This window comes from Lepus europaeus, chromosome 13 (genome assembly GCF_033115175.1).
Source record: "Lepus europaeus isolate LE1 chromosome 13, mLepTim1.pri, whole genome shotgun sequence".
NCBI classification, from domain to species: domain Eukaryota; kingdom Metazoa; phylum Chordata; class Mammalia; order Lagomorpha; family Leporidae; genus Lepus; species Lepus europaeus.
Window position 1 is genome coordinate 84,305,846 of NC_084839.1, and position 22,448 is coordinate 84,328,293.

The 22,448-nt window shown below is 47.3% G+C and overlaps 1 protein-coding gene across 1 annotated transcript in view; it reads right to left on the bottom strand.

Annotated features, from left to right (window-relative positions):
- The window catches only part of MERTK (MER proto-oncogene, tyrosine kinase), a 117,079-nt gene that overhangs the window by 17,033 nt on the left and 77,598 nt on the right, over nt 1–22,448 (bottom strand). Inside the window, exons 10-15 of the mRNA XM_062209848.1 lie at nt 20,324–20,477; nt 14,577–14,662; nt 12,684–12,779; nt 11,200–11,280; nt 6,716–6,808; nt 4,314–4,432 (exon numbers count right to left, since the gene is read on the bottom strand). Coding sequence (XP_062065832.1) covers nt 4,314–4,432; nt 6,716–6,808; nt 11,200–11,280; nt 12,684–12,779; nt 14,577–14,662; nt 20,324–20,477 — 629 coding nt within the window. The remainder of the gene's footprint in view (nt 1–4,313; nt 4,433–6,715; nt 6,809–11,199; nt 11,281–12,683; nt 12,780–14,576; nt 14,663–20,323; nt 20,478–22,448) is intronic.

Genomic DNA, 22,448 nt, shown 5'->3' on the forward strand with positions numbered 1-22,448 from the left:
GAATACATTCATCATGGATGGACACTGTTCCCATTTCCTGGCTACGGTGAATAGCGCTGCATAAACATGGGAGTGCAGCTGTTTGAAGATGGGTTTCATTTCCCTTGGATATATGCCCAGCAGTGGAATTGTTGGATTATACATATGGTAGTTCTATTTCTAGTTTTTTGAGGAACCCCTATACTTTTCTACCAAGGAAGTCAAGACCATTGTTAATGGGGAAAAATACTCTTTTTCAACAAATGATACTGGGATGGATGAACTCTCATAAGTAAAAGATGAAACCGGACCTCTACTTCAAAGTATCCACAAAAATTAACTCAGATGACCAGAAGATGGATCAAAACTTAGATGTAAGAGCCCAAACTATAAAATTCTTAGGGAAGATAACATAAGGCCTGGTAAATCTTTGTGACTTTTGGACTTAGGCAATGGTGTCTTATATATAACACCAAAAGCACAGGGGGCCAGCTCAGAGGCAAAGTGGGTGTAGCCTCTATCTGCAGCACTAGCATGCTATATGGGTGCTGGTTTGAGTCCCGGCTGCTCCACTTCTGATCCACCTCCCTGCTAATGCACCTGGGAAAGCATCAGAGGATGGTCCAAGTGCCTGGAAGAAGCTCCTGGCTCCTGGATTTGGCCTGGTCCAGCCCTGGCTGTTGTGGCCATTTGAGGACTGAAGCAATGTATGAAAGACCTCTCTCTCTCTCTCTCTCTTACTCTGCCTTTCAAATAAATAAATCCCTGAAAAAAAAAAAAAAAGCACAAGCAACACCACTACCACCACCACCACAAAACAGCACTTGGATTTCATCAAAATTAAAAAGCATTGTGGGCGCCGGCCTTGTGGCACAGCAGGTTAAGCCACTGCTTGTGACGCAGGCATCGCTTAGAGGAGTTGAGTTTTGTACTACTTGCTGTGAGGTCGTCCTACCTGCTGCAGACACACCCCCACTTACCTTCCCCGCTCTGCCGCCCTTCCTCTAATGCTCCCCTGCCTTGTTTCTGCCACAGGAGACAACCTGCTTTCCCTAGAACACGTGTGGTCTTGGATCGCTCACTTGTTCTAGGCTGTGTGCATCTCTGAACTTCCCATTTTGTTCCTACCACTCCTTGGAGGACAGTCACAGTGGAAGCACAGGAATATTTTAAGAGTTTCTCCAGCCGAAAATTCAGTGTCTCTGGATGCTCCAGAGCAGGTTGCTCACGTCTGTGCCTGATGCCTGTGTCACGACAGCCTGCTGCCCTTTCTGGTGTCAGCTCCGTGGGACCGCGGCTGTGTCCTGCCACCTGCCTATGTGCCCTGCACACCTGCGGGGGCGCTGTTCACAGGAAGGACACAGTGGCACCCAGGCCCTGACAGAGAAGCACGTGAACATAGGCTGAGACCTAGTCTTGGGCCACTCTACAGGGGACAAAAGGTCTTTATTCCCGGGGGATTGACTGAGCAGGGGCAGAGAAAAGATCTGAATAACAGCTTGGTCTTCAGTTTGCCCATGCACTTCGCTGCCTTCCGTCTTCATCTGTGGCCGCTTAGTCCAACTATGAACATGCACCCCCTTTTCCTAATTCTAACTCTCGGGAATCGCTTTCCATCACTACAGACAGACTTGCATTTTTGCAAATAAGAAACCATTCATCCATCGGTAAAACGCTGGGTGCTTGTCTCCCTCCCTTGTTATTTTCTTCAAAAGAATCTAAAAGCACAGCAGAACCTGTGGCAGGCACAGACAGGCTGCTTCCAAAACTCATCCCGGAGAGCGACGGAAGCAGCCGAGCTAGGACAATTCTGGAAAAGCTCAATGAAGCAGGGGGAATCGCATCCCATAATCCTGAATTAGAAGCCACTACAATGAGGACAGCGTGGTTTAATGGAACAGAACAGAACTCAGATGCACAAATATGTGGCCAACTGATACCTGACAGGTGTCAAAGCAATGCAAAGGATTAAGGACGAACTTTACACAAATGATGGTGGCCATCATATGCTGAAAAGGGACCTTGAGCTGAATCTCACACTTTATATGAAATTAACTCACAATAGGCCATCTACTTAAATGTAATGTGTAAAGCCACACAACGTTTAGAAGGAAACCTAGGGGAAAACTTCCTTTCTCACGGATTGGCAAAGAAGTCTCTGATAAGAAAGCCAAAGCATGATTCATGAAAGAAAAAAAATATACAAATAAACTGGATTTGATCAAAATTTCTAATTTTTTTTTTTTTTGCTCATGTTAAGAAGATGCCTAGATAAACTCTAAACTAGTAGAGCAATCTCTGCAGATCACATGTCCCAATGAAGGAACTGGAAGTAGAACATATAACTCTCAAAACTCAGAAACAGGGAGCTAGCATTGTGGCGCAGTGGGTAAAGCCACCACCTACAACGTAGGCATCTCATGTGGGTGTTGGTTCGAGTCCTGGCTGCTCCACCTGGGAAGCCAGGGGTGGATGGCTCAAGTACATGGGCTTCTGCTACCCAAGTAGGAGGCCTGGATGGCGCTCCTGGGTTCAGTGTGGCCCAGCCCGGCTGTTGAGGCCTTCTGGGAAGTGAACCAGCAGATGGAACAGCTCTCTCTGTCTCTCCCTCTCCCTCCGTAACTCTGCCTTTTAAATAAACAAATCAATAAATCCTTAAAACCAAACAAAAGCAAATCAAAACCAAAACCAAACCTGGGACAGGGAATGGGGCTGAGACTCAGACCCAGGCCCCCAGTATGGAATGCAAACATCTCCAGTGGCTTCTTAACCTCTGTGCCAAATGCCCACCCCGTACCTGAATGTTTACAGCAACTTCATTCATGATGCCCCAGACTTGGAAACAGGTGAACAGATAAACCATGGTATGTCCATTCAATGGAACATTACACAGCAATGAACACGGAATGGCGACTGATATGACCACTGGACTGGGTCTCAAAGGCACAGTGCTGAGTGGAGGAAGCCAGTCTCAATAGGTTCTCAACATGCGAATCTATTTAGAGCAAAACCAAGATTCCCTTCCAGGACCTGTGTTGCTTCATGGCAGTGTGGGCCTAGAACAACTTCTGTTCTAACACTAGACGACTGCTGACCGAGGCCAGCACCGCCCTGTGCCCACACGTGTGCCCCACCAGAGCCCCACAGAGACAGACAGAGAAGGTGAGTGAGGGGCAGAGAGGGTGCAGCTCAGCCAGGCACAGAGTCAGGACACAACTCACACCTCCTGCTCCTAGTCCGTGGGTCTGTCCTCAGGAAACAAGATGGGAGCTCAGCATTTTTATTTCAGATAAGAAGGAGGGGTGGGCATTGTGGTGCAATGGGTTAAACCAATGCTGGGGACGTCCGTATTGCATGTCAGAGTGCTGGCTCAAGTCCTGGCTCCTCTGCTACCCATGCAAACCCTGCGAAAGCTCCCCAGGAAGGCAGTTGATGATGCCTGAAGTACCTGGGACCCTGCCAGCCATGTGGGAGACCCAGATGGAATTCCTGGCTGCAGGCTTCAGGCTGGCCCAGCCCCAGCTATTGTGGCCATTGAAGGAGGGAACCAATATATGGAAGATCTCTCTCTCTGTCACTCTGCCTTTCAAATAAATAAATGAATACATCTTCAAAGCAAACAAGCAGGCAATGTCCTCACTGACTATGATTTCCAAGCTCAACAATTCTTAAAGTCAATGCTGCGAACTGACCCTGAGGAGAGCAAGGCTCTAGTTCTGGGGTCCTAATGTCCTCGGTGACCCGCAGCTGCCTCTACAGCTACATCTGAAGTCCCCAGGGTGTCACGGTCCTCACGGCTGCAGCACCACAAATGTGTAAGAACTTCAGCTGTGCAGGCCTCTTGACTCAACGTATTTGGCTGTAATTCATCTTCTTAGAGTAGGACTATCATAAAAGTATTTATTCTCAGAAAAACAGGCACAAATCTTCAAAGGCTGAACTCCATGAAACCCTCCAGGAGCCCCTGCAGCATTCTTTGAGGAGGGCCATCGTCAATGGCCTTCCCAGCGTCTGAAGCTTTGGGGACAAGACAGGCACACGGGGCAGGACTAGGAGCCAGACGCAGCCTCTCTAGAGTTGGTGAAGCCATGGTCATGAGACCGAGCGGCCAGTCCAGCCTCCTGCCACCATAGAGAGGGAGTGCCACACCTGCAAGCAGGCCTGCCGTGAGGTCGGAGAGCACGCCGCAGCCGCTGGTGCACAGGGAGCCCTGAGCAGAGGTCTGTGTCCTCTCCTTCCCGCCCTCACTCTCGGGGTTACACTCGGGGTGGGGGGATGTCCTGCTCTGTCACGTAAGCTCTGACAACTGGGGGAAGCAATGCGAGGACTGTTACCTTCGATCCTGTATCCAGTCGGGAATAAAGGAGGTAGGTATGCAGATCCCCGTACTTCATGAACGGTAAGACCACCATGGGTTTGGGGATGCCTTGAGAGCTCATTTCTATACACACACCTGAAAGCGGAAGCACAGCCAGTTACAAACAGCCCTCGTTGGGGTTCACCAGAAAAACACTGCAGCACCCCTGGCCAAGGGGAAGCCCTGCGTGACCAAGTGAGCGGTTTACAAAAACTCTGTGTTGTACAGTGTGGAACACTACTTGCTGTATCTACATTTCAGATCAGGGCCAGTCTTTGTGTGAGGGGCCTGTCTGTCAGCCTATAATGAGGACAGGCACCCAGGAACCTAGGGACTACGTTTACCTGAGGGGTAGTGACCTCCTGAGAAGTTGGGGAGCAAATGAATGTCACCTGACCGTCACACGCCTTATCCTATGAAGGCGTCCACTGCAACCAAGTGCTCAAACTCAGAAAACAATCTCGAGGGCCATTGGTAAAAGCCACATCCTAAGTCCTCCCAGTTATACACAAGAGAAACTCTGACAGTGTTGACCGTGGAATTCTAGAAGGAGAGCCGGCCAGGTGATGCTGGACTTGCAAACTCCTGCACTTTGTGGCACATTCAGTGGCAGCCGTGAACGCCAGTAGCTGCAAGTGGGTAACAGTAGTTTCTCTGACAAACGTTAGTTTTCACGTCTCTCTGTGGTGTCCACGTTGAAAGATCTCAACAGAACTTAGCAAGTCACAGGATAGCAAACAGACAAAAAGGTCAGCAGCAAATTCTTGTATGTCCAGGGTGCTCCTTTTTCTTGGAATAGAGTCACGTATATGGTTTAAACTCCATACCTGTTCTCTTCACTTGTATTTTGTAGTTAACCTCTGGAGCCAAATTCTGACTATTACTAAATCCCATTCCATGAGATTGTCAATGGGCCATGGATTAGGTGAAATCAGTACTTTCAGGGGTGGGTGTTTGGCTTATGGTTCAGAAACTGGTTGGGATGCTTGTGTCCCACACTGGGGTGCCAGGGTTTGACTCCCAGCTTCTGCTCCTGATTCCAGCTTCCCATTAATTTGGACCCTGGTAGGCAATGTTAATGGCTCAAGTAGTTGGATTCCTGTCACCCATATGGAAGATCTGGATTGAGTTCTTGCTTTCTGTCTTATTGGCTATTGTGGGCATTTGAGGAGTAAACCTGGGGATGAAGCTACCTCTCTTTCTCTCTGCAATAGATTATTTTAAAAAGTCAGTGCTTTCAAATAGATTCATAAATTATTTCTCAGAAATGATTTAGGGAATTTGTCTGCTCTTATGATTTTACCTTCACTGGTATCTGATGGATTAAATCAATAAAAATTATAACATGACCAATATTGTGTCTTGCCTTTGAGTAACTGGGGGTATTTTAACTCACAGGCTTCCAGAACTCTGGGGATACTTGAACCATTTCTGAGCTCATCAGTGTCCAGGAAATGCAACCCCCCCCCCCTTTTTTTTAATCATCAGAATCAGAAAAGGCAGCCCTAAGGAGAAGTCTTCTGGGTGAAACTCTCAATGTCCTAAATTACTTTTGGTTTCCACTGCATATCGATGTTGAAATATTGCACTATACCCCACAAAAATGTTCATGTTAACAAAAAAACTTTTTAAATTAAGTAAGTTTTAAAAATAAGTGAGTTTTGAATCGGCCCTTAAGGCATCCTGGTCTAGCTGGAAAGTCCATGAGAGCATTTCAGGCATGGAAAGCCAAATCACTGTGGCAAAAAATGTTCTCTATGAAGGATCTCTGTGAGTGAGACCCCAGTGGAAGGAAGGGGCCATCAAAGAAGGAGGTACTTTTCTCTGAAGGGAGGAGAGGACTTCCACTTTGCTTGTTTTAATACTGATGGAGTCTTGGACTCAAAAAGCTTCTATAGCCTTGGCAGCTCATGTCATACATGATGTCATACATAATAGTGTTAATTGTTAAATCAACAACAGGGGTCACTGTGCACTTACTTCCCATGCAGGACTTCTATTCTTAATGAGTCGTATTGTGAGAGTTAACTGTAAAACTTGTTCTCAAACAGTTTTGTGTGTGTGTGTGCAAATTGTTGAAATCTTTACTTAGTATAGAGTTGGTCTTATGTACACAAAGTTAATTGAAAATGAATCTTAATGGAGAATGGGACTGGGAATGGGAGAAGGAGGAGAAGGTAGGGTGGGAGGGCAGGTATGGTGGGAAGAATCACTATGCTCCTAAAGTTGTACTTATGAAATTTGTATTCATTAAATAAAAGGTTTCTTTGGGGGGGGGGGAATAAGTGACTTTCTTTTGGGTCATACAAAGGAGACGCTTGGCACTGAGTGGGTTAGCCGGCCCCGTTGGCCACCCACTCCTGCTTTCCTCTGGAGTACCTAGAAGTCGGATGACGTTCGGGTGGCTGAAGTCCTTCATGCACGCTGCCTCACTGAGAAACTCCTCGATCTCCCGCTGCGAAAAGTTGTCCACTAAACAAACAGATGGGCACCGTTAGGCACAGATAATCAACTCAGCTAAGGGGGGTTAGGGGCAAGGGCAAGTTTGTTCTCTAAAACTATAAACCAGGAAAATGCAAAACTACAGCATAAAGGGAGACAGGAAAGCCGTTGTTGGGTTCAGGGAGACAAGAGAGGAACAAAGAAGTGAACCACAGGGGATTTTTAGGGCTGTGAAATTGTTCTGCAAGACGCTACAACGGTGGACACATGATTTTATTAGCCAAAACCTCCAGAATTGTCCAACACCGAGAGTGAACCCTAACACAAACTATAGGCTTGAGTTAATAAGAGTGTGTCAGTGTGAGTTCATCAGTTGTTAAAAAAAAAACACGACAGCACACTAACGAAAGGTGTTGATGGAGAAGTGTACGTAAGAAAAGGCATTTGGGAACCTGCACTTCCTGCCCAAGTTTTTTGTAAACCGATATGTTCCTAAATGAACGTCTATTAGTAACAGAACGAGCGCCCACAAACCAAAACCAACTCAAATCAGTTCCACCTAATCTGTTGTAATTACCTTTGCCTGAAAGAGAGAAAGGAGGTGGCGCTGGTCCCTCTCTGCGCCTGTCCTCTGAGTCTGTAGGCTGCATCCTGCCTGTGACCAGAATGCACTTTCTTTCTTTTTTTTTAAAGGTTTATTAATTTATTCCAAAGGCAGAGTTACAGAGAGGCAGAGGCAGAGAGAGAGAGAGAGAGAGAGAGAGAGAGAGAGGTCTTTCATCCGCTGGTTCACTCCCCAGTTGGCTGCAATGGCCAGAGCTGTGCCGATCCAAAGCCAGGAACCAGGAACTTCCTCTGGGTCTCTTATGTGGGTGCTGGGACCCAAGGACTTGGGTCATCGTCCATTGCCTTCCCAGGCTACAGCAGAAAGCTGGATCTGAAGTGGAGCAGCCGGGACTCAAACCGGTGCCCATACGGGATGGCGGCACTGCAGGCGGTGGCTTTATCCTCTACACCACAGCACTGACCCCTCAGAATGCACTTTCACTCTTAGGTTCTTGGAAGTAAACCAATTTAAGAAAAACATCTAGGGGCCGGTGCTGTGATGTAGCAGATAAAGCTGCTGCCTGCAGTGCCAGTATCCCATATGGGCAGTGGTTCAAGTCCCAGCTGCTTCACTTCCCATCCAGCTCTCTGCTATGGCTTGGAAAAGCAGTAGAAGACGGCCCAAGTCCTTGGGCCTTTGCATCCACGTGGGAGACCCAGAAGAAGCTCCTGGTTCCTGGCTTTGTTATTTTTATTTCTATTATTATTTATTTATTTATTTTTAGTATTATTTGACAGGTAGTTATAGACAGAGAGAGACAGAGAGAGAGAGAGAGAGAAAGAGAGAGAGAGAAAGGTCTTCCTTCCACTGGTTCACCCCCTAAATGGCCACTACAGCTAGTGCTGCGCCGATCCGAAGCTAGGAGCCAGGTGCTTCCTCCTGGTCTCCTATGTGGGTGCAGGGCCCAAGAACTTGGGCCACCCTCCACTGCCTTCCCAGGCCATAGCAGAGAGCTGGACTGGAAGAGGAGCAAGCGGGACCAGAACCCGGCACCCATTTGGGATGCCAGTGCCACAGGTGGAGGATTAACCAAGTGAGCAACAGCGCCGGCCCCATGGTTCCTGGCTTTGGATCAGCTCAGCTCCGGCCATTGCGGCCAACTCGGGAGCAAACTAGCGGATGGAAGACCCCTCTCTGCTTCCGTCTCCCCTTCTCTCTGTGTGTAACTCTGACTTTCAAATAAATAAATAAATCTTAAAAAAAGAGAAAGACATATAAAATTCTGTATTATGCTGAGTAAAGTCAGTCAGTCACAAGAGGATAAATACTGGAAGATTCCGTTTACAATGGGTGGACAGAAAGTAGAACAGTGGTTGCCCAGGGCTGGGGGAAGGGAGACTGGGGAGTTCGTGTTTACTGCCGACAGCTTCAGTTCCGCAAGACCCAAGAGTTCTGGAGACGGCTGGTGCTGAGGGTTGCACAATGTGAATGTGCTCAGTGCCACTGAACTGCTCACTTAACATGGGCTAAGATGGTCAATTTTATGTTGCGTGTCTTTTACCTTAATTTAAAGAAGGATTTATTTATATGGAAAGAGAGAGCGAGCGAGAGCAAGAGCAATTTTCCATCTGCTGGTGAACCAACGGATGGGAGATCTTTCTCTGTCTCTCCTTCTCACTGTCTCAAATAAATAAATAAATAAAATATTAAAAAAAAAGAAGTGGAGCAGCCAGGACACAAACTGGCACCCACGTGGGATGCAGGCATAGTAGGCAGTGGCTTCACCCGTCATGCCATAACGTTGCCTCGTACTTTACCAAATGTAAAAGCAAAACATAAAGCCAGGCTTGCCTCAGAGTTATCTTTAACAGGGTGCAACTAATGATTGAAATCACATATGAGAGCCTCAGGCCCATAGTGTCTGTATCATCCTATAGGGTTAGTATATATTAATCTTCCTATTAGAGAAAATTCTGGAAAAGTTTTAAAGTATATATATATACGTGTGTGTGTGTGTGTGTATGTGTGTCCATAAAACGCTTGCCAGCTTTGTCCTCATTTATTCCCTTTGCTGCAGACCAAGTGGGCAGAACAGAAGAGGTAGGGGTCCACCTGCAAATCCTTCCCCCAGAGACCAGCTCCAAGGCAAATGGAGATAAACCTGGAATTTTGAGACCAGAGACTATTTTTAAAATTTTTTTATAATTTCCATGGATACAATTCGTATAATTAACCAAATAATTCCAATTAAGTTAAAGAACAGCAGAGCCAAAGCCAGAGAAGACTCAAGTTCTAGGCTCAGCTCCTTCCATCAGGCGCCCTCAACCTTCCTGCCTTATAATCCCTCAACGGGAGAAGGGGACGACTTCCCCTGGATACGTGATGAGGCTCCTATACAGTAACACAGGAGGCAGGACTGGCGCAGAGCATGGGCTCAGCTCTGCTGAGTGTTCTGGCTGAGGCGTCTGAGTTTCTGGCGGCTGGTGCTGCTCCTGCCGTACTGATGCAGAGACGACTGTGACGTCCTCGGCTCACGGTAATGCTACGTAAATGCGAGCCACGATTATACGCCAGAAAGTGGACGGCGTCAGCCAAGGTGACGCCACGGTCATGGTTACATTTTACAACAGAATGAAAACTTCAACCTCTGATTTTCATTCTAAAGTTTCAACACAGGCTTACGATTGAACTTGACTGTCCAGCACACAGTGGATTTGCATTTTAGGCAGATACCCCTTTTACTTTACTCCTTGGTCAAATGATATCGAACATCTATGTGGGGGTAAGAAAGAAGCAGGATCAAGATTAGAAAGAAAAAACCAAGCAATGACTAATTCTATCCATACAAATCATGAGGAAGCCTGCAGGTGAAATGCCACATGACCGTGGTCTACTTTCCAGATGCCACCGCTCGGGCCATGGCCAGCCAGACACGGAGAAATCAAGTGTAGTTTTGTGTCCCCAGCCCCAGAAATGCAATTTGTAGAAGGAAGTGGAAGAAATGCGCTCTTGTGCTATCATCAAGCCTGGACATCTCATGGTATTGAAGAAGTCCAGCACAATCTGTTCCCCTTCTAGATTTTGATTAGACAGACACTTCCCTTATCTACACGGATATCTGCATAGATTCTAGAGTGCTCTAACTGGCATCTACTACTATTTTGGTCAACACTGTAATTCCTTCTCCTCCCCACTGCCACCAAAGTGAACTTTCTAGAATGTGATTTGCTCTGTTCCTCACTTGTTTATGACTCTTAATAGTAATCTGCTCTTTGCAGGATGAAAGAGTCTTTGGTATGACTTACGAGGCCTCTCCTCATCAGGCTGCTGGCCCTCTTCCCAGCTTGCTTGGAGCTCCTAGCTTATGATAGCAATTCTTCATACGCCACTGATCAAAGACTACGCTCCCTTCTCTGGGAAACTTACTCTCCAGACAGCCCACAGCTTCCTGAGGGCGATGCAAACATCCTCAAATGAGGAAGTGGCCCCACCAAGCTAGAGAGAGCAGCCAGGACCAACCTCTAGGATCAGAGGCTGCCGCCAGACCACCCTCTCTCAGAAGTACCTGACGTCACCATCTCCGCTAGATGACGATGAGGATGATGACGACGATGATGACGACAATGACGACAGAGAGAGGATGCTCTCTCTAATGTAATGTAATGTAAAAGTAACAGATGCTTTTGTCTTGCGTGTAAGGAAACTGCAATGCATGAATGAAGAGCTCACTGTCCTAACTTCTCCTTGGTGACCAGTGTCTTCTGAGTCATTGGTGACTGAGATTATGACCTATGACTGCCACCATGGTCTTGGGGAGCCCCCAGTACTGCAATGCGCCCCCCGGTGGAAATGGATTTCGTTACAGACAACTCACGCTTCATGGTCTTCACTGCCACTTTCTGAGAGCTTCCATCTTGCTGCTTAAGGTTTCCTTCCATCACAGACCCGAACTCTCCTGGGGACAAAAAAACAAAAAACAAAACAAAACAAAAAAACAAACAGCTACGCACGTGGATGCTCTGGAATCTCTCCTTTGACCATAGCAATACTTCAGTGGTCCTTCCTCTGTGGTCCGTGAGCGACCCATCCACAGGCAGGCAGGCAGGTGGAGCTTGCCCAGGCTGCGCATGCTCACAGATCAGAGGCACGCACCATGCACTGGCCTCCTGTTTATCACAAGTTTGGCTGGCTCAGAGGAGCAGCCTGGCTCATCACTTTCTTCAACATTATAACTGACCCGAGACACGTGCAGGAGAACATGGCAAATAATATCGGAGCCCATGAAGCACAAACTCTCAACCCCATTATCATGCATCCTAAGAACAACCTAACAAATTAAGTACACGTTTTCACCTTTGTTCCTATGTAACTACTTAGGGAGGTTCCAAGAACATAATAAACTTAAGAACTAGATGTATACAAAGCAAACTAACCCATGAATTGCAGACTTTTCAATAAAGAAGGGGAATTCATAATTTTCATGGACTACCATGTGTCCTAAGCACTGTGGAAGTCTTTGCAATCTGCCAAATCTAGTTCCAAAAATCACCACTGGGGGCCAGTGCTTGTGGCATAGCAGGTTAAGTCTCTGCCTGTGGGTGCCTGTTCATGTCTAGGCTGCTCCACTTCTGATTCAGCGCTCTGCTAGGGCCTGGGAAAGCAGTAGAAGATGGCCCAAGTGCTTCGGCCCCTGCACCTGCGTGGGAGACCCAGAAGAAGCTCCTGGCTCCTGGCTTCAGATCAGCCCAACTTCGGCTCTTGCGGACATTTGGGGAGTGAACTAGTGGATGGAAGACCTTTCTGTCTTGTCTCTCCCTCTCTCTATCTGTAACTTTACCTCCTAAATGAATAAATAAAATCTAAAAAAAGAAAATTACCATTTATCACATTGAATTATAACATAGAGCAATTTGTATTATAACCCAAAGTGATAAAAATATTTTATTTAATACATACACACTTTAAAAATTCCCTTCAACTCCTTACCTTCTTATCACACATTTTAAAGATTTATTTGAAAGTCAGAGTGACACAGAAAGAGGGAAATAGACACACACATTTTTCATCTGCTGGTTCACTCCTCAGATGCCTTCAACAGCTAGGGCTAAGCCAGGCTGAAGCCAGGAGCCAGAACTCCGTCCAGATCTCCCACATGGGTGGCAGGGACCTAAGTACTCCTGCCATCTTGCTCTGCTCTCCCAGGCACATTAGCAGGGAGCTGGGTTGGAAGTGGGGCAGCCAGAACTTGAACCAGCGCTCTGATATGGGATGCTGGCGTCACAAGTGGCAGCTTAACCCACTGAGCCACAACATCGGAGGTTCCTGTGCATTTTAAAAGGGTTACTTTAGACTGCTTACCTTCACCCAGAATTTTCCCAAGAACGAGAAGATTCCTGTCAATCACGACATCTTCTAGTTTATTTTGCAGCTCCTCGCTGACTCCCAAGCTGTGCACTACAAAAGGAGTAACAGAGAAAGTACAAAAGCTGTCGGAGGGGCTTTCTTTCATTTAAATATAATTAAAATAATATTTAAAGTCTTACATGATAGTTAAGCATATGAAAATTTTGTACTCATTCTTCCTTCCCCCCAAATGCCAGCGGTAAAACATTGCAATGGGGGCAGGTGCTGTGGTGCAGCAGGTTAACGCTCTGGCCTGAAGCACCAGCATTCCATATGGGTGCTGGTTTTAGTCCCAGCTGCTCCTCTTCCAATCCAGCTCTCTGCTGTGGCCTGGGAAAGCAGTGGAAGATGGCCCAAGTCCTTGGGCCCCTGCACTGCGTGGGAGACCCGGAAGAAGCTCCTGGCTCCTGGCTTCGGATTGGCGCAGCTCCAGCCATTGTGGCCATCTGGGGAGTGAACCAGTGGATGGAAGACCTCTCTCTCTGTCTCTACCTCTCTCAGTAACTCTGTCTTTCAAACAACAAATTAAAAAAAAAAAACACAAAATACATCGCAATGAAGGCTAGAACTATTACAGTGAGTACAATAAATGCTCTGGGCAGGAATGAATTCCTAAAATTGATAAAAATGAGAAGAGTGTTCCTCTGCCCACTGTGCAGTGCCAGCAGCCAGGAATCAGATTCATGGAGGGGAGACTGGCCCTCGACCTGGAGGAGGAGGGAGACAAGTCAATGGGCTCTTGTTAGTGAGCATTTCCCAGCATATCCCTACTGCGGGAAAGAGAGGCACACACACCACAGGAAACGTCTGCACACCCAGCTGCTGGCCACACGGAACCTCACTATGATGATGTGGAAAGTGCTCAACTGAGTCCCTTAGAACTGGGAAGTGGGCCCTGTAACATAGTACGTAACACACTGACAGTAAGTTGGCAACAAGAGGAATTAACAAGAGAGGGAGATTCAGTATGGGCCACAGTTAAAGGATGGGCCAACCTTTGAAAGAAGAAAAAAATATGAATAATCAGAAACAACACATTAGCTCCTAGAGAAAAATTTTAATACTGGTCTTCCAATAAAGGAAGAAACTATCCAATAAAAAATTTTAAATGCAATAACAGAGACATTGAAAAGTCAAAACACATATAGGTTGGAAAAATAAAAAAAAATATTTAAAGGTACTTGACAAAGTTTGTGGAAAACAGAATTAAAAGATAAATTTACTTTGGTGCAAAAAAATGTTCACATCCATACAGTTTTCTCATACTATGCACTTTCCATGAACTTTTAGAAGACCCCTTATACTCAAGTGAGGTTTTATTTCGTAGCGGCCTGTATTCCATCAGTCTTACGAACTCTTTTTGGGGCAAGCATCCAGACACATGAGTTTGATAATATTTGTGCATACTTCCTACATTGTTTCTGAAATTATTCAAGAACACTGTTATCTGTTTGGCTCCACTCTTGACAAAGCAGAAGGCCCCACTCTGAGTCAGCGATGTTCAAACCATAATTGCTACAAAAGCATGTTGGCAAACTGTCCCCCGAGGTGGTTGCCAGGAAAACAGGAAGTGAGACTTGAGATTATGTCCATCGCTCTGCCCTTTCCCTTACATCCCTGACTTACCCCTCAGGTTCCCCTTGCCCTGGTCACTGGGCCCTAGGGCCAGTCTGCAGCAGTGCCATGGCAGGGTCTATCTCCTCACCGGTTTCTGAAAATGTCGCGTATATTAAAAACATCCACTCTCGGACTCCTGTGGCTTTTGGTAGAAATCTATCTGTGGGCTGTTTTTTCTTTCCTCTCAACTACATTAACATTGGTCAAGAGGCAAAACAAAAGTCAACTTACAGGTAAGCTCGATGGCTCGCCGACAGAAGGACTTCTTTGCTATGTAGTTTACCACTAATTCAGAATCCTCCTCGGCGAACGCGTTCCTGGGTACATCAAAACACAGACATCTCACTGTAACAGTAGGGCTAAGGCAGGTGCTGCTTTTACAAGGCTACAAAGTCATCACTTCTCATCATTTTTATTTATCTTATTTATTTGAAAGGCAGAGTGATGGGGTGGGGGGCGGGAAGAGAGAGAGAGAGGGTGCTTCCATCTGCTGGATCACTCCTCAAATGGTTATAATGGTCAGGGCCGGGCCACGCCAAAGCCAGGAGCCTGGAATTCCATCCAGGTCTCCTACCTGGGTGGCAGGGGTCCAGGTACTTGAGCCATCTTTCACTGTCCTCCCAGGCACATTAGCAGGGAGTGTGATTGGAAGTGGAGCAGCTGGGACTCTAACTGGTGTCCATATGGGATGCTGGCATCACAGGAGCAGCTGCCACAATGCCAGCCCTGAGGCCGTCACCTTAGGCAGAGTGGACAGTGAGAGAGAGAGAGAGACAGAGAGAAAGGTCTTCCTTTGCCGTTGGTTCACCCTCCAATGGCCGCCACAGCCGGCGCTCTGCGGCCAGCTCATGGCGCTGATCCGAAGGCAGGAGCCAGGTGCTTCTCCTGGTTTCTCATGCAGGTGCAGGGCCCAAGCACTTGGGCCATCCTCCACTGCACTCCCGGGCCACAGCAGAGAGCTGGCCTGGAAGAGGGGCAATCGGGACAAAATCCAGCGCCCCGATCGGGACTAGAACCCGGTGTGCTGGCGCCGCAAGGCAGAGGATTAGCCTATTGAGCCGCGGCACTGGCCCGAGGCATCACCTTTTAAAAGGGTTCATCCACTGTGAAAATGTTTCTCACTGGGGGAAATATGGTTCCCCCCCAAATCTGTTTTAGGCTTAACTGGCGATATCAAAACAACTCTGTCCAGGTTCCACTAAGAGCAGAGACTGAATGATAAGCCTTTCAAATGAATAAATGAATCTCGAAAAAATAAAAAAATCCATTTATTACCACCTTAGTCTAAGAGTGGGAAAGTGTTACGAGCTGGTGAGTCTAAATTACCAACTTTATCTCACTTTACCTTTAGATACAGAATATTTTTAAATCGGAAAACAACCTAGGAAATAACATATTTGCATGCAAAGCAGAGCCTTCGGAACCATGCATTCTGAACTAGCAAATAGCACCATGTATGAGTCCCAGGGTTACAGGTGGGCTTCATGTTCTGCTCTCAATGTTTCTATATAACCTTATTTTTAAAGACAATAAAAAGTTTAAGTTTATAAATAGAAAATAAAAGCATTTTCACTTAAAAGTGAACAGTAACCCATCAGACAAATTCTAATAGACAGGCACCCTATAAAACACCTGACCCTGATTTGCACTCCCCAAACTGCCATGGTCATTAAAGATACAAAACGTCTGGAGGAGCCCAAGGAGACACAATGACTAAATGCCACGTGAGATCCTGGACAGGGTCCCCGACTGAAAAGGGACACTGGGGAACAGTGAGGTGCCTGTAGAAAAGGAACCTATGAGAGGGTCTGGGAGACGGGACCCAGGACATGGGAAGTGACATCCGTGCTACCGCTACCCCTTCGCTTGTTCTGAGCTTCTGCTGGACTTACTGGCTCTCTGGAATCGGTTTATTCCTAAACATCTGAAGTCGTGCTGTCGTCTTCTGACCATACTTGCTTTATCAGCACCACCCTTTGGGGAACTCTCTACCTTTCACTTCCAGCCTTCCCCGGATCACTACAACTGGGGTTCGAACAAATGATACCACGATGTTCCAGTGCTAAATGCCCATGAGAGTGGAGTCCCACATCTAGACACGTCTCCACATGGGGCATTTTCTCTTGCAATTCTTTCTTTCTTTCTTTTTTTTTTTTTTTTGACAGGCAGTTAGACAGTGAGAGAGAGAGAGAGAGAAAGGTCTTCCCTCCGTTGGTTCACCCCCTAAATGGCCACTACGGCTGGCGCGCTGTGCTGATCCGAAGCCAGGAGCCAGCTGCTTCCTCCTGGTCTCCCATGCGGGTGCAGGGTCCAAGCACTTGGGCCATCCTCCACTGCCTTCCTGTGCTACAGCAGAGAGCTGGCCTGGAAGAGGGGCAAGCGGGACATAATCCGGCGCCCTGACCGGGACTAGAACCCGGTGTGCCGGCGCTACAGGCGGAGGATTAGACTAGTGAGCCGCAGCACAGGCCTCCTGCAATTCTTAACTGCTGGACTGTAAGTTCCACGTGGACAGCCCCAGTTGTGTCGTGCCCATCTCTCTCTGTCCAATGCCTTAAACATCGTCTGTTCCTTAAAGATTACTTATTTAGGCCGGCGCCGTGGCTTAATAGGCTAATCCTCCACCTTGCGGCGCCGGCACACCGGGTTCTAGTCCCGGTCGGGGCGCCGGATTCTATCCTGGTTGCCCCTCTTCCAGGCCAGCTCTCTGCTGTGGCCTGGGAAGGCAGTGGAGGATGGCCCAAGTCCTTGGGCCCTGCACCCGCATTGGAGACCAGAAGTACCTGGCTCCTGGCTTCGGATCAGTGAGATGCGCCGGCCGCAGCGGCCATTGGAGGGTGAACCAACGGCAAAAAGGAAGACCTTCCTCTCTGTCTCTCTCTCACTATCCACCCTGCCTGTCAAAAAAAAAAAAAAAAAAAAAAAGATTACTTATTTATTTTAAGGGGAGAGTGACATACCACACACACAGATCTTCCATCTCCAAATAGCTAGTGCACTCCCCAAATTGCAACAATTGCAGCTCTAGTCCAGGTGGAAGCCAGGAGCCAGGAGCTTCTTCCAGGTCTCCCACGTGGGAGTAGGGGCCCAAGCACCTGGGCCATCTTCCACTGCTTTCCCAGGCACATTAGCAGGGAGTTGGATCAGAAACGGAACAGCTGGGACTCCGAACAGAGCTGGCATCGTGAGCAGCAGCTTAGTTTGCTGTGCTGCAACACTGGCCCCATAGTCTGTTTCTCGAACATTCCTTCCTTTCTTCAGATATGAATGCAATCCTCACCTTACATTCAATTCTCACCTATTACATGGGCACCTGTGTAGCTCACAAACTGAATATTCTCTGCTTGCACAGAAACTCTGTTTTAATCACTACTCCTAGTTTTATGTCTCGTGGGAGCAGCCCCCTCCACCCAAACTCTCGTCTTGCACATTGGTGAATTCCCAAATTGGCTAGCCAAGTTTGATCACTAAATCTGCAGCAATTCTGAGAGTGGTCACGCTGACTTTATGGCTTTGTTAGGGAAAGCTGACCCTTGACAATATTGAGCCTTCTCATCTGTGAGCAGAACACACGTTTCTCCATCCATTTACATCTCCTGCAGCACTGTCAATTAAGTATAGTCACTGTTTCCAGAAAGCTCTTGCACATCTATTGGGTTCATGTTAGGGTCACTATAGTTTCCACACTATTGTGGGTGGATGGCCCTCCAGCACTTTGTCTTCCATGTATTTTAAAACCAGAATCAGAATATTTTCATGACATGTCTCCAACAACAACAAAAAAATCCCATTTCTTTCTAAAGGAAATAAAAAAGGAGTGAGCCAAGGGGAGACTGCAAAAGAAACAGCGGAAAGTGACTAAACTTCTGGAGTCCCGAAAGAACGCCATTGCTGCATGTTGTTCAAGGTCTTAACCTTTCAGGAGCGGCCAGTGCTGTGTGGCAGCAGGTGCAGCTGTTGCTTGTGAGGCCAGCATCCCAGCTGCTCCTCTTCCCATGTAGCTCTCTGCTAGTGCTCCTGGGGAGGCAGCAGATCATGGCCCAAGTATTCGGGCCGCTGTCACCCATGTGGGAGACCTGGATGGAGCTCCTGGTTCCTGGCTCCTTGTTTTGGCTCGGCCCAATCCTGACTGTTGTGGCCATTTGGAGAATGAACAGATGGATGGATGATCTCTGTCTCTCCCTCTCTGTCACTCTGCCTTTCACATAAATAAATAAATAACTTCCCACCCCCTTACTGTAAAAGGTCTTATCTTAGCAAAAGTCCCCAAAGGCAACAGAGGGTCCCTTCACTATTGCACCCTGCCCCTCCAGGGTTGCCTTAGCTGTGCATTCTAGAAGTTCTCACCAGGTCCCCTGGAAGTTCAGGACCTCCTCAGGAACTCTGTCCTTACGGCACCTACAGTCTAGATGGTATCTATGAAAAATCCTATACCAATTACTATTTCAACACCAGCTGAATCCCCACTTGACACAGACTGCTTTCTGCCACTAATTTTTAAAGCCATCAGCTTCCCAAAAGACTCTCTGAATTACTAGGTCTAGAGGAGTCAATTCAGCATCAAGGCCATCAGGACTTGTAGTGACCTTGGAGATGGTTCAGGAACAGGTCACACTGAGGAAGCCAGGAAAATGAGAGACAGAATTCACGCTGAGCCCAGGGGTCCCAGGCTCTGTTTCCAGCCCCATGCTCTCCCTCTGTGGTCAACTCTACACTCAAGGTTGGGGCCAACTTTTGTCTGCTTCTCTAAAATAGTCCTTCTTAGAATTCACTTACTAAGATGGAAGAATTAAAAGGGTAGAATGGGGGGCCCGGCACCATGGCTCACTTGGTTAATCCTCCACCTGCGGCGCCGGCATCCCATATGGGCACCAGGTTCTAGTCCTGGTTGCTCCTCTTCCAGTCCAGCTCTCTGCTGTGGCCTGGGAAGGCAGTGGAGGATGGCCCAAGTGCTTGGGCCCTGCACCCGCATGGGAGACCAGGAGGAAGCACCTGGTCCTGGCTTCGGATCAGCATAGCTCCAGCCATGCAGCCATTTGGGGAGTGAACCAATGGCAAAAGGAAGACCTTTCTCTCTGTCTCTCTCTCTCACTGTCTGTAACTCTACCTGTCAAATAAGTAAATAAAAATCTAAAAAAAAAGGATAGATGGACATAAATAACAGCCAGTCTGGCCTCCCCTCCTAAGTCCCTTCCCAGGCCCATGGCCGTCTCAGAGGGAGTAGAATGTTCTGAGAGCATGCTGGAGCTGGAGCAAGGAGAGAAAACACGGCCACCCACCTCCCCCCAGCTCCACCCCATTCCAAGCTGCCTCTGACAGAATGCTTCCTCCTGGGATGCGACTGACACACTGCATGTTGTGCTTCAGAGCTCCATGGTGGAAAACGGGGTTCCACAAAGAACACTGACACCCCGCCTTCTCTCCATAGGCTGCTCTGACATACCTTCTCATCTGTTATCGGACTAGTTTTGTTCAAAAAGATGAATAGAAAAGAAGAAAAGGAGCTTTTGCCTTTCTAGTTGGAATGTTAAACAGTGGTTTTCTCTATTAGAAAAATAACTGACCATGATAGAAAATGCGCAGAACCCAGCAAAAAGAGAAAACAGATTTTACCGACAAGGAGACCAGGCCAAGGTAGCTCATGTTCTTGTCTGTATTTTTGTCTGCATATACGTTAATAATAATTGGGATCATTTCTATGGCTTCTGATAGAAGTCCTCACACATCAGCAACCCAGGCTGAGTGGCAAGGGCCTACTGGAAAAGACCCTTTGCAGGGTGGGCTCTGGCTACCGGCTGCCTTGGTAGGCAGTGGATTAAGTGAGACGTTGGCCGGCTCCGGGGCATGCATGAGGCAGGGCACCCATCTGAGTGCAGAGTGGGGGTGGAGCCGGCAGGAGAGGCAGCATCACTTGGCATGACTGCCTCATCTGTCTTCCTGGTACTACTGGTCGAACGTGTCTTAACTGGGAAACTTACCCAAACTTCGTCTCCTGGAGTCTTTTTCTGATGGCCAGAGAGATATAGAAAACCAGCCCAATGAAAATGAATCCGCAAAAGCAGCCAAGGATGATGACCACAGGCTCTGTGCTGCCAGGTGCAGGGGTCGATGAGGGGGCATAACCAATCCCACCTGGTAAAATACCAATACCAATCAACGCCGAACATCAACTCAATGGGAAACTAACTTGATTTAATCATTCCACTTCTATCGACACTTCACATTGTTCTCTGTAAATGTGGCTTTTCAGTTGCCAATTAGAAAACAGTAACAAATATAATCAATGGAAACAGGAAAATGAAAAAAAAAAAAAAACCTAATATTGACTTAGTGCAATGTACCTTAAAACGTTAGAAATATTAAGAATTGGGGTCCGTGTTGTGGCATAGCGGGTAAAGCCACTGCCTGTGGCACTGGCATCTCCTATGGGCTCCAGTTCGAGTTCTGGCTGCTCCACTTCCAATCCAGCTTCCCTGCTCATGTGACTAGGAAAGCAGTAGAGGATGGCCCAACTCCTTGGGCCCCTAAACCCACATGGGAGACCAGGAAGAAGCTCCTGGCTCCTGGCTTCCGTTTGGCCCAGCTCTGGCGGTTGTGGCCATTTGCGGAGTGAAACAGCAGATGAAAGACTTCTCTCTCTCTCTCTCTCTCTGTCTCTCCCTCTCTCTGTGTTACTTGGCCTTTCAAGTAAATAAAATAAATTCAGAAACAAATATTAAGAATTAACATGTTACTTATAAAAAACACATCAAGAATAGTATGGATAGCGTTTGCTTTTTCTAGACTTATCGTATGGAGAAAATGTTTTGTGTGTCTTAGAGAATTGTCAAACTTTTTTTGTAAGATTGGATCAACTTCCAGCATTTTATCTTTTATGCTTTCAATGCTGTAAAAACTTCCTGAGGATTCCTTTAACGTGAAGTTTTGTGCTGGTGTCACTTTCTCCGCAACACTCTCATTCGGTTTGTCACAACCACTTCACTTATGTCCACAAGTTCACCTCCACTGAACTCCTTAGTGGCACAGCTAGGCGTCTCTCAGATGGCAGCAGGCCCAGCCTTCCACGGAGCACTTCAGTTCAATCCAGATTTTACTTCCAATGCGATCGCCTGCTGCTTCTTTGCTGTGCTGTCATTTTTGTTTACCAGTTCCCTCTTTGAATTATTCATTTTTTTTTGGTAAAATGTCACATGAGATTGTCCCTGGGAGAAAAGAAAGCAACACAGCCACGTGCCTCTCCCAGATGTGCACAAACTAAAATGACAGAAGCACAGTGGCCAATCCCAGGCCGACTTTGAAAGAAGTAATATCATTGGTCATGGTCATGACATGCATCTGCTATGTATACGGTGATTCATGGCCAAGTTTGCTTTATGCAGTCAGTTAATATGCAGTGGTCATGAATATCTGAACTCTTTGTTGGGGAGCTGGTGGTATTTAACCATGGTAATAGACACGCACACTGGAGCTGTGCAAAACCAAGACTTCCTGTACGACAAAGCTTTTAGAATTTTAGGGAGCTTATTATGCATGAAGATGAAAGCTCTATTGTCTTAAATTCTGACTTTTTTGAGACTTTAGAATTAGAGTCTCATTGTCTTTTGTTTGTTTGAAAGGGAGAGAGAGAGAGAGAGATCTTCCATTCACTGGTTCACTCCCCAAATGCCTGTAACAGCCTGGGCTGGGCCAGGCCAGGCAGAAGCCTGGAGACAAGAACTTGCTCTGGGGTCTCCCACATAGGTGGCAGGGACTCAGCTACTTGAGCCCTGACCTTCCGCCTGGTGAGGCGCATGTTAACAGGAAGCTGGAGTTGGGAACAGAGCTGCGACTCAAACCCAGGCACTCTGATACAGAATTTCTACCAGGTAGACACACTTTATCCCCTCCTCACCAGTCACTAATGTTTCAGGCACCGCGCCTGTGGCCTGTAGGTGCATAATATGGCTCTCATTCAGCACTCAAAGGCACAGTATGTTTGAGGGATGCCGGGAACAGAGAGAGGACCTTAATCATTCCTTACAAGTCTCATCTCCTACTGAGTCCAAAGGCCACGCTCAGCAAGGTCTTGTAAATGTACACGTCACACAGATACAGGGCCGGTGT